The sequence below is a fragment of the Trachemys scripta genome, chromosome 3, assembly GCF_013100865.1.
Source record: "Trachemys scripta elegans isolate TJP31775 chromosome 3, CAS_Tse_1.0, whole genome shotgun sequence".
Lineage (NCBI taxonomy): Eukaryota > Metazoa > Chordata > Testudines > Emydidae > Trachemys > Trachemys scripta.
In genome coordinates, this window is record NC_048300.1 from 98,251,322 (window position 1) to 98,268,755 (window position 17,434).

Here is a 17,434-nt window from a genome sequence, read left to right on the forward strand (position 1 = left end):
TTGGGGCTCCAGCAGGAGTGAGGCTAAAGCCCCCAAGCTCTGGGTGACGTGCCCAGCTCTCGAACTGCTGAAAATTATCGTATGCGGCTCAGAGAGTCAGTAAGTTTAGCCATCCCGATATAGATGGTAGGGCAGAGTGGAGTATCACCATCCCAAAGGAGGCATCAGCAGAAGAGTCCTGCACCAGGGCATAGTGTCTTGGAAACATACAAACAAAGTGCCATGTGGCTGCTTTACAGATCGCTTGCTGATAGAGTGGAATGAAGCCCGAGATCCATTTGGAGATTCTCTGGGTAGAGATGATGTGCCCTCTCACTCTTTCCGCTACAGTGATGAATAGTCTCAGAGATTTCTTAATTGATTTTGTTCTCTGCAGTTCGAGGCCAAGGCGGCCTGTCGAACACTGAGGGAATGGAGTCTTCATTTCTCTGCTGAAGCATGCAGTTTTGAGAAGAACACTGAACTTTAAAACTATTAAAACTGCTAAAACTATTTACAAACTAGATCATTCTTATTTTTTAGAGCGAAACCAAAAGTTGTGGACACTAAAGGTTCCAACCCAAACTATACAGCAGTGAGAAAGAACTGGAGAGGCAGCCAGTCTACCTTGCCCTTCATCCCCTTGGACAAAGGCACAAGGTGACCCAGGGCGCATGCGTGGACCAACGGACACTTTTCAAATTCGCCATCTCTGGACGCATGGTGCGCATGCATAACTCTGAGTGGAATTCAATAGTGACCACCACTCATAAAAGATAAAGATACCACCACTGTACTCACTGTCAATAGTGTTTCTAGTGTTCTGTATGTTGAAAAGAAAAAAAAAAGCAAACAAAATATGAAAGCAAACCTCAGACCTAACAAGCAGGTAAGACAAATATGTTGCATCAGAAAATCGATGATTTATCTGGACACCTGCAAATTTACTGAGCCTGGTCCCACTGAAAGTGATAAAGAGTGGGCTACAGTCCACAAAAGCTTATGCTCTAATAAATTTGTTAGTCTCTAAGGTGCCACAAGTACTCCTGTTCTTTTTGCAGATACAGACTAACACGGCTGCTACTCTGAAACCTATTAATTCTTGCTCATTTTTCTTGCCTGGGTTCGTGCATGTATGCTACGGACAAAGACCCTTCGTTTCTTCATCCTCTTGAACTGGATTTTTAAAAAGTACATAAGAACGGCCCTCCTGGGTCAGACCACAGGTCCATCTAGCCCAGTATCTTGTCTTCCAACAGTGGCCAGTACCAGGTTCCCCAGAGGGAATGAAGAGAACAGATAATCATCAAGTGATCCATCCCGTTGCTCTTTCCCAGCTTCTGGCAAACAGACTAGAGACACCATTCCTGCCCATCCTGGCTAATAGCCATTAATGGACCTATCCTCCCTGAATTTATCTAGTTCTTTTTTTAATCCAGTTATGGTCTTGGCCTTCACAACATCCTCTGATAAGGAGTTCCACAGGTTGACTGTGCGTTGTGTGAAGAAATACTTCCTTTTATATGTTTTAAACATGCTGCCTATTCATTTCATTTGGTGACCTCTACTTCCTGTGTTAGGAGAAGTAGCAAACACCACTTCTTATCTACTTTCTCTACACCAGTCATGATTTTATAGATCTCTATCATATCTCACCTTAGCTGTCTCTTTTCCAAGCTAAAAAGTCCCAGTCTTATCAATCTCTCCTCATACGAAAGCCGTTCCATACCCCTAATAATTTTTGCTGCCCTTTTCCGAAGCTTCTCCAATTCCAATACATCTTTCTTGAGATGGGCGACCACATCGGCACACAGTATTCAAGATGGGGGCGTACCATGAATTTATATAGAGGCAATATGATATTTTCTGTCCTATTATCTATCCCTTTCTTAATTATTCCCAGCATTCTGTTCGCTTTTTTGACTGCTGCTGCACACTGAGTGGATGTTTTCAGAGAACTATCCACAATGACTCAAGATTTCTTTCTTGAGTGGTAAGAGCTAATTTAGACCCCATCATTTTATATGTATAGTTGGGATTATGCTTTCCAATATGCATTACTTTGCATTTATCAACACTGAATTTCATCTGCCATTTTGTTACCCTGTCACCCAGTTTTGAAAGATCCTTTTGTAGCTCTTCGCAGTCTGCCTGGGTCTTAACTATCTTTAGTAATTTTGTATCGTCTGCAAATTTTGCCGCCTCCTTGGTTACCCCTTTTTCCAGATCATTTATGAATATGTTGAATAGGACTGGTCCCAGAACAGACTCCTGGGAGACACCACTATTTACCTCTCTCCATTCTGAAAACCTACCCTTTGTTTCCCATCTTTTAACCAGTTACCAATCCATGAGCGTACCTTCCCTCTTCCGTGGCAGGTTACATTGCATAAGAGCCTTTGGTGAGGGACCTTGTCAAAGTCTTTCTGAAAATGTAAGTACACTATATCCACTGGATCTCCTTGAGCCACATGCTTGTTGACCCCCTCAAAGCATTCTAGTAGATCAGTGAGGCATGATTTCCCTTTACTAAAACCATGCTGACTCTTCCTCAACAAACTATGTTCGTCTATGTGTCTGACAATATTGTTCTTTATTATAGTTTCAACCAGTTTGCCCAGTACTGAAGTCAGGCTTATAGGTCTGTAATTGTCAAGATCACCCTTGGAGCCCTTTTTAAAAATTGGCATCTCATTAACTATTGTCTAGTCATCTGGTACAGAAGCTGATTTAAATGATAGGTTACAGCTGAGTTAGTAGTTCTGCAATTTCACATTTGAGTTCCTTCAGAACTCTTGGGTGAAAACCATCTGGACCTGGTGACTTATTACTGTTTACTTTATCAATTTGTTCCAAAACCTCCTCTAATGACACCTCAATCTGAGACAGTTCCTCAGAAGTGTCACCTAAAAAGAATGGCTCAGGTTTAGGAATCTCCCTCACATCCTCAACCATGAAGACTGATGCAAAGAATTAATTTAGTTTCTCCACAATGGCCTTATTGTCCTTGAGTGCTCCTTTAGCACCTCGATCGTTCAGTGGCCCCACTGGTTGCTTAGCAGGCTTCCTGCTTCTGATGTACTTAAAAAAAAATTTTTGCTATTACTTTTTCAGTCTTTGGCTAATTGTTCCTCAAATTTTTTTTTGGCCTTTCTAATTCTATTTTTACACTTCATTTGCCAGTGTTTATGCTCCATTCTATTTTCCTCACTAGGACTTAACTTCCACTTTTTAAAGGATGCCTTTTTGCCTCTCACTGCTTCTTTTACTTTGTTGTTTAGCCATGGTGGCTCTTTTTTGGTTCTCTTACTATGTTTTTTTAATTTGGTGTATACATTTAAGTTGAGCCTCTATTATGGTGTCTTTAAAAAGTTTCCACGCAGTTTGCAGAGATTTCACTTTTGGTATTGTACCCTTTAATTTCTGTTTAACTAACCTCCTCATTTTTGTGTAGTTGCCCTTTCTGAAATTAAATGCTACATCGTTGGGCCGCTGTGGTGTTTTTCCTGCCATGGGGATATTAAATTTAATTATATTATGGTCACTATTACCAAGCAGTCCAGCTATATCCACCTCTTGGACCAGATCCTGTGCTCCACTTAAGATTAAATCAAGAATTGCCTCTCCTCTGGTGGGTTCCAGGACCAGCTGCTCCAAGAAGTCATTTAAGGTGTCAAGTAACTATCGCTGCATCCTGCCCTTGGGTGACATGTATTCAGTCAATATGGGGACAATTGAACTCCCAAATTATTATTATTGTTGAGTTTTTTATTTTAATAGCCTCTCCAATCTCCCTGAGCATTTCACAGTCACTATCACCATCCTGGTCAGGTGGTCAGTAATATATCCCTACTGCTATATTCTTATTATTAGAGCACGGAATCTCTATCCCTAGAGATTCTATGGTACAGTTTGAGTCATTAACGATTTTTACTTCATTTGATTCTACGCTTTCTTTCACATATAATGCCACTCCCCCACCAACATGACCTGTTCTGTCCTTCCGATACAGTAATACCAGGGTACACAATATATCCCATTGATTATCCTCATTCCACCAAGTTTCTGTGATGCCTATTATGTCAATATCCTCGTTTAATACGAGGCACTCTAGTTCACCCATTTTATTATTTGGGCTTCTAGCATTGGTATATAAGCACTTTCAAAACTTGTCTCCTTTTAGCTGTCTGCCATTATACAATTGAATGGGATTCTTTATTTGACTGTTTCTGATCAGACCCTGCCTGTATTTTATCATTTTCCATCTTCTCATCCTCACTAGGACAGAGAGAGATTCTCTATTAATAGATCCTCCCCTAAGGGATGTAGGTCCGAACCATGTGCTCCTCCGACCTGTCGGCTTTCCCCGGCCCTTAGTTTAAAAACTGATCTATGACCTTTCTAATGTTAAGTGCCAGCAATCTGGTTCCATTTCGGCTTAGGTGAAGCCCATGCTTCCTGTATAGGCTCCCCTTTCCCAAAAGTTTCCCCAGTTCCTAATAAATCTAAACCCCTCCTCCCTACACCAACGTCTACAACTTGCTACACCACCTACATTTTGAATCTCTATTCTTTTGATTTTTTTTCCTTAACTAGGTGAGAATATTTCAGTTCAAAATTAAACATATTTAAAGCATATTGAATGGGCAGACTATTACTTTCATTTCTAGCTCATAACTTAGAGGCAAACCAATTGATTCATATTACTTTTATGCCAAATGCCATTTAGTCTCAGACTATACCATACAACATATTAAAATTAAAAATTAGGATATGTTTACATATCAGGATTATGTTACAAAAAATCAGATTAGAACACTATTCTGAGCTCTGTTAAGAAGTAGGTAAAAGTAGTAGAAGAAATAAGAACAAACAGTGAACCCAAATGTTTTCAAAGGTTTAGATCAGTTCAGATAGATAAATACTGTTTATGCCAATACAAGAAATGTTCTGTCCCCAAATTGATGCTGATCTTCCACCAATCTGCCAGGCTCTAGCTATCTTGCTGGGCCAGGTTACACCTTTCAGGGTAAATGGAATGCAATTTAGCAAAGGAAAATCTAGACTGAATTTTGAAAAATGTTTCCTACTGCAATAACAACAATAATTAGGTTATAGAATATTCTACAAATGAAATGAAAGAAGCTTCTTCACTTGAGCCACTCAAATTAAACTTGAGGAAGTACTACAGATATCTTGGATGATATTTCCTTGGACAGACAACATGACTTAACAGCTCATTATGATCTCTATTTTTGCCTGATCCATACACTGCACATTCCATGATGTCCCTGAATCAGACACAGGTAATCCCTTTTGCAATGTCTTTGGCCTGGAGAATCCCCAAATAATGTGAAATTGTAGACAACAGCAGGCCCAGGCAACATAATTACACAGATTTATCAGACTTGCCAAGACGCTGCAGTGCATTTGGCAAAATGTCAAAAAGGTAAGGGGCCCAGGGTTTGTTGTGTGGTAAAACAAACCTTAGATTGGAAGGGAGAAAACCACAAAGCAGTAATGCTGAAAGAGACCTAGAAGTGGCTGCAGAAAGATTTCACGTGACTTTTCAGTCGCAAAACAAAATTAATGTCTGATAAGTACGGCAGAAAAAAATTTAAAAGGCCAGTGTGATTTTAAGATGCATACACAAGGGAATAATCTCACAAAACTGGGATCTAAACAGTCCCTCTCTAATAACCCCAATTCAGCAAAATACTTTAGCATATAAACAGCTCTTTAGGAGAGGAACTAATTTGTGTATGTTTTTTTCAGTGTTTAAAACAACTGGGTGTTAATACAAATATATAAAAATAATAATAGTTGATAACGTTATTATAGACAAGGCTGATAGCACCACCTATTACAGCTGCCCGCCACTTCTGATTGTAAGAACATGGGGATTCAGTTACTTCTAACTTAGCCAAACTTCGACCATTTGAGCTGAATTCTGTGTCTGTCTCAGGTTGAATATTTCTGCCATTTCTGAGAACAAGACTAAGGAAAATGTGTGTCATCCATGTTAAACAATTCTGGAAACATTCTCTTTTAGAAGCTGTAACATCCCTATGCTTTGGAGCAGGAACTTGAAATTTGCCAAGACGATTACCTTTGCATCCAGGATGTGCCTTTTGCTATGCATGTGAAAATCCATCCCCCTTCCCCACCTACAGGGTTCAAACCCAGGGCCTTGATCTCTTGCAAGATCGCTCAGAGGCCCCCACCTGCCATAAGGGGTCTCCTCCCCATCAGCATTCCACCTTGGCACCAGCTGAAGGGACAGATGGCAGAAAAGTGGGCAGGCTCCCTCTCAGGCCTCCTTCGTAAGGGACTCTCTGAGGGGGGCAGGACCAACCCCCCCTGCTGCCAGAGGCTGCTCAGCCAGCTCCACTCACTGGACTTTCTCAGGGGGTGCAGAAGCAGCCCTAGCAGCAGTCCCCATTTGTGCCTTTTACAGGACTTTTACTTTGAGGAGGGAGAGATGCTGGGCCTACGATTTGCTGAGGCTTTCCCACTGGTTACAGGTGCTTTCCCCCGGTAATCAGTACGCAGTCCTCCGTGGTGTTGATGGAGGGCTAGCCAGTGGGGTTAGTTCCAGGGGGCAATGGGATCAGGACTGAGGGGGAAGGGGGTGAAGATGGGCAACAGAGACAGGGCTGTTCTTCCCCTGAGATAGGCCCCAGATGTCACAGCAGCCTCCTCTTCTACAGACATCCCCAATGGCTTTTATCAGCAGCGGTATCTGTCTGCTCGGCTGGATGTGACCATCCCCGGCACCCAAGCAAGACTGTCAGCTGGTGCTGGTGGAGGAGAGGGAACTGGGCAGGTAGGCTCACCAGCGGAGGCAAGGCCAGCAACCCTCCAGACATGCCCCAAAGCCCAGCAGGGGGAGCACTGCGCCTCTCCCTGATGAGAAGTGGACCCAACTGGGCATCCTAGTTGGGAACCAGGAAGGAAGTTCCAAGCTCCCCACGCACCGCCGCCAGTAACTGAATGGGGACTTGCCAGCAGAAGAGAAGCCATGCCTCCTGGTCACGGTGGGTGGCAGCAGTAGCGGGTGCGGGGACCACAGCAGATGGCATTGGGACGGCAGGTGGAACCACAGCCACCTGAGCGTTGGCCCTGGGTGCTGAGTAGCCAATGCCCCTAGAGCTGACAGGGGGACAGGGAGACGCAACCAATGGCGGGGCTGCGACAGTAGTGGCTGCCACCACGGAAGGAGCCTTTTGGGCGGGGTTCTTGCCCTTTTTCCTGCCCTGGCTCTTTCTGCCAGCTATGGGGGCTCCCTTGATGGCAACGGCAGTTTTGGCAGTACTGTCCCTTCTTCTGCCTGCTGCTGCCACTACCCAGTGGCAGTGCTGATGGTATCAGAAATGGTGCTAGTGGTGGTTGCCACAAGGGCAGATAGGGGAGAAAGCACCATGGATTTGATTTAAATCACTAGTCAGGAAGACTAATTAATCACGGATTTCTACATAAAAGTGCATTTTGGAATACGCTGCTCAAACAGTTTCACTTTTGTTTCTACTGCCTGACCCTCCCTTCTCACATTTAGCTCCAGACTTCTCCTTGTCCAGATCTACTCTGCCCCCAACAATCTTCTATTCATTAAACTTTTCGAAACCATGCACTTTTAGAGAGAGGTAAGGGATTGACTGTGTACACAAATCTGCAGAGGGACAATAGGGTTGTTTGTTATTTCTCACCTCTATATATTATTTATTTAAAAACATTTTTGCTGTTAACAAGCATGTTATCTCTGGAAACACAAATCCACAGTTTGAGAACTGCAAAACTAAGCATCTCTGATGGTATCTTCTAGACTGAACACGGAGTCCCATTGGGTAGATAGAAAGATTAACCTAAATAAGCTATACAAAAGCCCCTGGAACCCCATAAGATTGGGTCCCTAATCCATGAACTATTGGAACTCATTTACATAACTTTTCTTAAACATTACATGGATCGTCTCATACTATAGAATTAGTATTTATAATCCCTATTCCATGATGCGATATCTTTGAGCTATAATGTATCTTAATTAAAACTATCTTTAGATCGATTGTTTTGATAAAATGCTTTTTGAGGTAAAAAAGCATTTAAATTAAAAAAAATCCAATTTTTTTAATTTTTTTTTTAAATCATTGATTTTTATCCACCCTGAGATAGCCAAGGTGCGGCAACAAAGATCAGGGGTCCCTCTCCCTCAGCCCCCCACCCCACCCAAGGCAAAGCTGCTAGAGAGGTCGACTCGCACATGCCTGCTCAGAGTGCGCCTTCAAAGTCAGATAATGGGAACAGCCAACCAGGGGAGAGAAAGAAATAATAAAGGGAAGCATGGGGGTAGGGAAAATAGAGGCTGACCGCTCCTCCCGACTAGGCAATGTAGGATGTGGAGGGCACAAACAAAACAGGAAGGGTTAACAAAATAAAGGAAGGAGGGTGTGGGGCACAATAGGCAGTGTGTGGGGGAGCACCAGCTCCTTCAGGAGAGAGGCAGCAGTGACGGGGGGGATGAAATGAAAGTGCAGAAAGTGCGCAAGTGCATGGGGCAAACAGGGCCAGGCAGGGCAGGAGACAAAACAGTAAGCAGAAGGGATCTGGGTAGGGGACAAACATCAAAAGCTGTGGCTTGGGCAAGCTAAGGAAGGCAGGTAAACAAACAAGGTGGGCCCAGGAGGGCCAGGGGAGGCAGGCAAAGAAAAAGCAAAGAGGGCACTGGGCAGGACAGGGGAGGTAAGCAAACGAACAGCAAAAAAGCAGGAAAGACCAAGCAGGGCAGGGGAAGTATATAGCAAACAGCGAAGGGAGGGGGAGGGGGGAGAGGGGAAATCAGGTAACAAGCAAGTCCCCATGTGAAATGGGGGGCGGGGGGGAGGGTAGAGCGAGCTGCAGAGAGGAGGACCACCACATGAGACAGGGAGAGCAGTGAGCTGCAACCCTTATAATATTCTTTTAATGTAGTTTTTTCGTGTGTTAATTATAAGTATAGACTAAATTAGAGGTGACAGAGGGAGAAGGGGTAAGGACAGGATAGGAGGTAACAATTGAAAGAGCACACATTTCAAGAATAAACATTTACACCTGAGTATAACTCTGAGTAGCAGTATGCAATTAAAAAAAGAAACATTTTCCAGATATTCACTGTAAACCTTCCTGATAATTAGTTACATTATTTTGTGGAATAGTCTCTTTAGGAAAGTGGCAGAAGTCCTATAACCTGTCTCTTAACAGTAGATTGGACAACACAATAGAAAGTGAATATTAAGGGGCAAATTCCCCTGGCTTAGTTGTGTTGGTTTGTAGCTTTCCAGCATTTTTGCAATTTATAATTGTTTGCCTATTTAGCTTTTATATTGGTATAATATAAGGTGGGGTATTTTTCTGCCCATTTTTCTTACAATACGTGTACAATTTCAAAAGTATATAGATTTTTAAAATTAGTTGGATGATCTTCCTATGGTGCCAACTTCATAGACTTGCTGAAGTCAGATGAAGCTGAGCATACTACAGCTTTCAGTAGTTTGAGGCTTAGCAAAGTAAATTAACTGCCTTCTTTACCACTTAAATTTTTTTATAAAAAGGCGAGTTAATTTAAAATAGTTTATGTGCAATTGGGGTGTAATTAAACTGCCAATGTAATTCTTAGAGTGACTGACGAGACAAGAGAACGACAGTCTAAAAATCTTCTGTACAGTATAGAACAATGTCCAATTGGTTTAATTAAAGTTCAAGCAATTTTTAAAGTGCATGAAATTACAGAGGCTATGAAATGGAGATATATAATATTTTCTGTTTCTCTGTACATTAAATTGTGTCATACAGAAAATACAACAAAACTATTTTCCACTCATTTATACTTTCAAATGAAGGGCAATTACAGTACAATTAATGTTCAAGTTCCTAGAGCCTGAATTTAGAAATTCTTTATAAATGGATATAAAACTAAGAAATTGCTTATTTTCTGTGACATAAGCTACATAAACCTACCCAATTTCTCTCATCTTCACATTTCTCTATCGTGAAAGGTGTCCCAATTAACCCAACTGTGACTTGTAGAAATTACATTTTAAGCCGCCAAAATGATTTCATAAACACAACGTTTTGATGAGACCGCTTTCAACTACTAAGTATTCCTGTTTCATTTCCTTAGGGTTTTTAAAAACATGAGAAGCTAGACTTTCTAATATATATTATCTTTCTACCTATACCTTTTATCACGCTCATTACCACTGTATCCAAGTGCATTAATCTTCCTAAGCCAGTGCCCTTCCTGTGCAAAGTAGTGCTTGAGCTGAACATGAAAAAAAATGAGAAGTGCATCATACAGGTGATCACTTTACGCCCTAGAGTACAAATCTTATAACTATTAATTTAGCTTGCATAACTTCATGTGTTATTAATGGGTCACAAAATTGCCCAGATCTTTCTAAATCTAGCCATAGTATTAGACTCTACTTCCTGTGAAAGAGAATCCAACAGGAAGAATGTGTGTTGTGTGAAGTGCCTATATATATTATATATATAAAAAACAGCCCTTAATTTCATTGCTTGAAATTTTAAGTTGCACTTGCCAATGTCACAACAAAAATTGCACCTCGAGATGAATAAATAGAAAACTTTTGACCTTTCAATTTGCATTGTGATATGCTAATACAATAACATTGTCAGTTTTTTTTATTTACATGCTGATTGGGGCCCAATTAGGGAGAAAAATATCATCATGCTTCAAGTTTCTCTCATTTTGTTTTTGCTTTTTCAGAACATTTTTCCCTTTATTCATTAAGCAGCATTGAGAAGGATGTGTCTGGCATGATCAACTTACACACTCTTCTCCCCAAACTAAAACACTGGCCAAGACTATCTTGGCTAAAAGCTAAGAATCTCAGCTATCCGGCAAAATGAACCGACAGGTCAAAATGAATAAAATCATGCCAACCTTGCATTTAAACAATATACTGTAATTTGGAGAGCCAAGGGGAGGGTAATCAAACCTCTACATTCTGCAGACCAAGCTATAGCTTTGAGAAGTCTATGATATTATCATTTCCCACAACAGTGTCAAAGATTTTTAAATCTGTCTCCTCGTACTCATCCTCAAACATTGGACTTCAAATGCATGTACCTTTCCATTAAGTGAGGCACCCACAATAGTTCTATTTTCAATAGCCTTTCTGGCCCGGAAAGATATGTTCTTCACTTGAGGCTAACCAGGGTTCCTCTCTCATGCTATTAACTAGGAAATAATCCCATGGCCATTGTATTTATTGACAAGGTTCCATCTTCAGTAATCAGCAAAGTGGCATAAAGGGAGGTTTAAAATAGCTACTTTTCTTCCCTGTGGGATGCTATAACTTCCTTCCCCAGCCCAAAATAAGAAGCAATGTCCTCAATAGGTTTTAAGTCACAGGAAAGTTAGAGTGTAAAAGCAAAGGAGTGTGCAAAAATGAGTAAACAGTTACCCACCAGTTTATAACCAAGACTCAAACTGGAAGCACTTTGTGAACCAGAGTGAAGGTTCACTGAATATTCTGTATGAGCAGAATTGACTTAGCATCATCAACATAGTGGAGGCTAGTTATTAGAATCCACTCTTATGCACTCAGGAGATTGTATGCAGAGTTAAACTCCAGCAGGACAACTATGAAAACAGACACTGCCATGCAGAAAACTGTCGTTCTTAACACCTGTTGAATATAACGGTCTCTCACAAACTAACAAGAGTACATTGGTGCAATATTTTTATGGGGATACAGTGTGTTTAGTTGCGCAAGGGGGTGGGGGGAGACACATTACCAATATTTTACTTAAAACATATATTCTGCCATTATACACTTTACTATGTTTTTGAGACAGTTCTTCCAAATTTTGATCCAAGTACATTTAGCAAATGCTAAAAGCCTTGAAACAAAATATGGTACCTAGAACTGAAATTTATTTGGTTCCTATTGGAATTTTTGAAAATTATTTCTACCTTGGAAAAGCGAGCATTTATCCATTTTGTAAACGTCTTCTTCTGTACATCGTTGTGTTCATCTAGAGAGAAAAGAGGGGAGGGGGAAAGACAACGAGTGAACATTTATTCTTTAAATTCCCCAAATAAGAATACCACCTCAATCCTGGGGTGTTTGAAAGACAGTATTTCAACCTAAACAATCCCAGCCTCACTATGAAGAACTTGCTGGCTACTTTGCGGATAGAATTCCTCAGATTCACACCAAACCTCCTGCATCCAGGATACAGGGCAATGTCATGACTCCAAGACAGCAATTGTGGAATCTACTGTGTTCAAGTTACAACCAGTGACAGTGTATTTCTGGAAGTGGTGGGGGCACTTTGGGCCTCTATCTATGCATTTAACTCACATCCCTCCTGGCTGCTAGGAACCTTGTGTTTCAGATTCAGACTTTTTACACTTATCCATGTCTTTGTCACCACAAGTTCAGACTAACACCACACTATTTTGAGCTACACATTGAGCCTATTCAGAAGATTAAATTAATCCAAAGCATAGCAGACTTTTAAATATAACAGTCTCACACTGGACACAGAACCCTGATGATGCAAAAGCTGCACTGGCTGCCTATCGACATCTGAGTGGAGTTGAAGGTGATGGTTTTGATCCATTAAAGCCTTAAATGTTTAGGGACCCAATTACTTAAAACACCATCCCTCTCCCCATCCCACAGTTCTGGTTAATACAGCCACTTGAAATAGCACTCCCGGGACATTACAGAGAAGAGGGAGCTGCCAGCCTGGCATTCTTCACCAGGGTCCCTTGACTCAAACACCTTTCCCCTATGGTCCTCCAGGGCCCAGACATACTGACAAAGCTTCTCTCTTTTTCAGACTGTTGAGAGGACAAAATAAGGGTTAGATGAGGTTATTTATTAGCATAAGATAATTACGTTTGGGGGCCGGAACGGACAGTGATTGTATGTGTTTAAGCATTTCATATTAATTTGGGGGATTAATATGAATGTAAAGCCTTGTAGGGGCACCAAGATATTGGGATGGACACTTCTATTATCTGTGTTTAATAACACAAAAATAAATAGATAAATAATAGATTAGATGAAGACTGAAATATTGAGGATCGTTCGCTAATCTCCATCCCCCTACCAAGACCCCTTGATATGCACGTAAAACACATCTTTTTATGGGCTTGAGCTGTTCTTTTGCATTCCTAAGCCTTTGAGAGAACCAACACCATAATTTAAACCAATATTTGTGGGTTTATGTTAATTTGGTTACCACTGAAAAATAAAGCAGGTTTATTAATAATGTTTGAAAAATAAAAGTCTCAATGATCATGTAAACCAGCAACGATTAAGAAACAAATGAAACTGCATTTGCAGTGAACTGTGATCTGACCTTCACCACCATAACCCCATGCGTGCATAGGCACACTCCAACACCTCACCAGGAGTTTACAATTAGTGCTATCCCAGCAAAGCTTTGCTCTGTAGTTTTTTGTTTCCCTCCCTCCGCCCCAGTTTTCAGACCCCAGGGCTGAAGTACTATCTAGGCATTTATACCACATTCATCACTGCGGTATCTGGGGCAAGGATTGTGTGGGCATCTGTCAGTGCAAGCTACTGGACTAGCAGGCTCATTTTACTTTAAATGGGAACCCCTTATTTTTTCAACCTCTGACAAAGTGCCAAAAATGCACACACTCACTCCAATCCTTTGTTTTAGGAATTTTCTACCTACCCATCAAGGAATTTATGTGACCCCATCAATTTAACAACTAAGCATTCTTGCAACATAAAAAGTCACATTTACTAAAAGATTTTTTCCAAAGCATTCTGCTCAATTTCAGAACCTGTGGATGTTACTTTCCCATCCAGGCCACACTTTTATATTTGATTTATAAAGCTCGGAAATTAGCGTTTTAATAACTAGGGATTATAGATAATATGAGGTTGCATCTACCGTTCAGTTATAAATCCCCAGGAAGAGAATTTCATATCTGAAAGGCTGATGTACTATTAACTAGAGCAGGGGTCAGCAACCTTTCAGAAGTGGTGTGCCGAGTCTTCATTTATTCATTCTAATTTAAGGTTTTGCGTGCCGGTAATACATTTTAACATTTTTAGAAAGTCTCTTTCTATAAGTCTATAATATATAACTAAACTATTGTTGTATGTAAAGTAAATAAGGTTTTTAAAATGTTTAAGAAGCTTCATTTAAAATTAAATTAAAATGCAGAGCCCCCCAGACCGGTGGCCAGGACCCAGGCAGTGAGAGTGCCACCGAAAAATCAGCTCGTGTGCCGCCTTCGACTCGCATGCCATAGTTGCCTACCCCTGAACTAGAGCAACATACACAATGCCCAATTAATTTTAAGTGGATTTCTACCTGTCTGTAAAGGTAACTACTAGAGACTGACATTATGACACAGATGACAAACTGTTTATGTTTGACCATATAAAATATTACCATTCAGTGAAGTGCATGACAAAGTTAAGATTTTCAGCCACAGACCAATAAAATTCTCTCTCAAAAAGACACTGAAATAAGCAAACATTATGAACCGAAATGATGTTTTCAATTATACATGCGCAACCCCAAAGTCAATGGGGTTGCATAATGACAGTACAGAATCTGGCACATAACTCACTCCATTATTACACAAACCAATCCCTCGGTTAGTTTCTTACTTGTTAGCCCTACCCTCAGTCATTTAATGAACTTTCCTTTGAACAATTAGTGGCGGACGTTAACCAGAGGCTCTCAACGGGGGGTCCGCAGCCCACCCAGCCCTTTCAGGGGTCCATTGGACCCCGTGGCTGAAACTCAGAGCCCTGAGCCACAGCATCCCCACAGAGCTATAAGCAGGAGCTGCAAGGCTGAATCCTGGAGCCCCGATGCTCCCTGCAGGGCAGAAGCCCTGAGCCCACAGGGTGGAGTTCAGGGGACACAGGGAGAGCTGACTCCCCAAACTGCAGTGCCTTACCCATAGAGGAGCAGTTCCACCCACATACCTCCTCCTCTCCTCTGCCCCCAAAGCCCTGCCCCCTGGCCACGTCAGAGGTGGGGAGCTGGGAAGCGCGGGCAGCTGCTGCTCTGCTGGTGCCATGGAGTGGGTAGCCGCAGCATTCCCCCATCTCCTGCTGGTGCCCGGGCTTGCAGCTCCTCCTCAGTTCCCAGCCCACTTTGACTGCTCATGTAGCCAGTAAGAGGAGAGCTGCCCAGGCAGCAGCCCTGGCCCCAGGGCCGGCAGAGCCCTCAGGGAACAGCGACCACAGCGGGGAGCGGGGGCCCCTCCCAGCACACAGCCCCTAGCTACTACCTCCCTGAACGCTGATCTACCCGCCTGCCAGCACACAGTCCTAGATACCCCTCTCCCTGTACCAAGTTACCCTCTGCCTGCACACTGAGCGACCCTCCCGCCTGCACACAGCCGCAGCTATCTTGCACTCTGAGCTACCTCCCTGCCTGCGCACAGCCCCTAACTACCTCCTGCCTGCACCCTGTGTGGTTTCCAGACTTCTTGAGCTGAGTCCCCTCCTCCCCATTTCAGTTATAATTTTTGCTTCTGACCCACATCTCCCACAACCCAGACAGGCTGGATGGCCTACTGAGGTGAGTCAGAGTGTGGAGATGGCACGTTCTCCCTGGACACCACTGTGCAGAGCTGGCCCAAGCCCTGACAGCCCCTGCCCCACCCAAACAGAAGTAAAACTATGCCTCTGCCAGAGGGAACCCTCCCCAGCATAGTGCCCCAAGTCTGTACCCCCCAACCCCCGAGGGGGCGGGGGGAGAAAGAAAAAGGTTGAAAACCCCTGCCATTAACAATAGTAATAAACATTTTCAAACTCTCACAACAAAGAGAAAAGAAAAAAGGAGTTTCTAGCAGGTTGTTTGTTGTCACCACCATGTTGTGTAACAGGAGTATGGTTGTGTCACTGGAGTGTACTCATAACAAATGGCTCTTGAGATCAAATGCCAGAGCTTCATTCTGGCGTTTAATCACCTACAGAAATCACTGGCAGCCTTGCGTATTCCTCTACCACAAACATTATCCTTTCAGTTAATCAAGACTTTTTCATACTCCAGTTCTGTTCCAGCTTTCAGCTTTATGCCTCCTTTTTGTTCCTGAACACACGATTCATACTGATATACATATGGGGGAGACCTCACTGAGTTGTGGTTTGCCCTTCACTTAAGCTCTGCTTTTAGCAGTCATCTTTAAAACCAGCCTCCTCATTTTACCATTTACATTACACCTGCACTGTACAGGGTTTTTTACTTAAATCCTGGAAGACAAAAGGTATTTATTAAGGGATATTTGGAAAAGCACATTTTTGTGATGAAAAGGGCAATGGAGAAGTTTTATGGGCCAGATCAGATAGTCCCACTGCCTTTTGTGTCAACCAGTCCAGCACGAGTGAACGAGGGTCAACATTCATCTAAGTCAGCCTTAAATTTGCCTTGCCCCCTTTGTTTAAGCTTCTAATTTTCTACAAAGAAGGAATTTAGAAATAAAATAAGGAATTAGCCTCTGGGTTTTCAATTATGGTACTAGGAATGTAACAAAATTAGAAATGCCTACTTGTCTAGCCTTGGGGTATGTATACTGTATTTATGATAAATATCTCCCCACATCACACTAGTATGAGTTTACAGAAGAAAGGGGAAAAGTGCTCAGTTTTTCTGGGCGGGAAAAGCATTTAGCATTTATAATTTATTAAGTGTACTTAAAAATAGAGATTTACTCACATGTCATCATAAAATCTGTGTATATTACACTGCTCTACAGCCAAAATGCTTCTGAAATAAATGTAGTCAAACTTTACTAATTCTGGGTCACTGAGAACGAAAATGATGCTTAAAATTGTTGATTGGCTCTAATTTTCAAGATATGCTATTGGCTCAGTATATACGACCCTTGACTTGGGAATGGCGGAGGATAAGTGAGTTATAAAGGGAAGGGATCTCAATTTAAACCAGAAATAACTAAAATACATCTTTGACTGGATCTATGCATAAATCTATAACTGCTTTTGGACAGTACTTGCTTTTTAGGCAAAACAATGAATGATGCAATCTGAAGCTGGTATTGCGTCATACATGATATGAACTGCATCATGTTATTCCTAGAAGTCATGGATGATCCAATCAGAACGAAGCTTACATCACTCTGCTGAACAAATTGCCCTATATCAGCTCTAGAAATCATACAGTGTCATGCTCTCTTATTTGTCAGTGTTTGATTTTTGCAAAGGGACACATTTCTGTTTAGCCAAAGTGAGCAGAGATGCCTCATATTTGTGTGAACATTGCAGATAATTTCTGCTATGTTTGTGGTGAAGTCACTTTCGCATCACAAAAGTGCAGTATAACCACTATGATTAAGAAAGCCTATCACCTTTATTTTGGCTGCAAAATTGGAGATCAGGACAAGAGGTGGGCCCCACACACACGCTGCAACACTTGTGCAACAAAT

The 17,434-nt window shown here is 42.0% G+C and overlaps 1 protein-coding gene across 1 annotated transcript in view; it reads right to left on the reverse strand.

The window, feature by feature from the left end:
- UTRN (utrophin) overlaps positions 1–17,434 on the reverse strand; it is a 501,770-nt gene that overhangs the window by 452,892 nt on the left and 31,444 nt on the right. Inside the window, exon 2 of the mRNA XM_034766878.1 lies at positions 11,954–12,015. Coding sequence (XP_034622769.1) covers positions 11,954–12,015 — 62 coding nt within the window. The remainder of the gene's footprint in view (positions 1–11,953; positions 12,016–17,434) is intronic.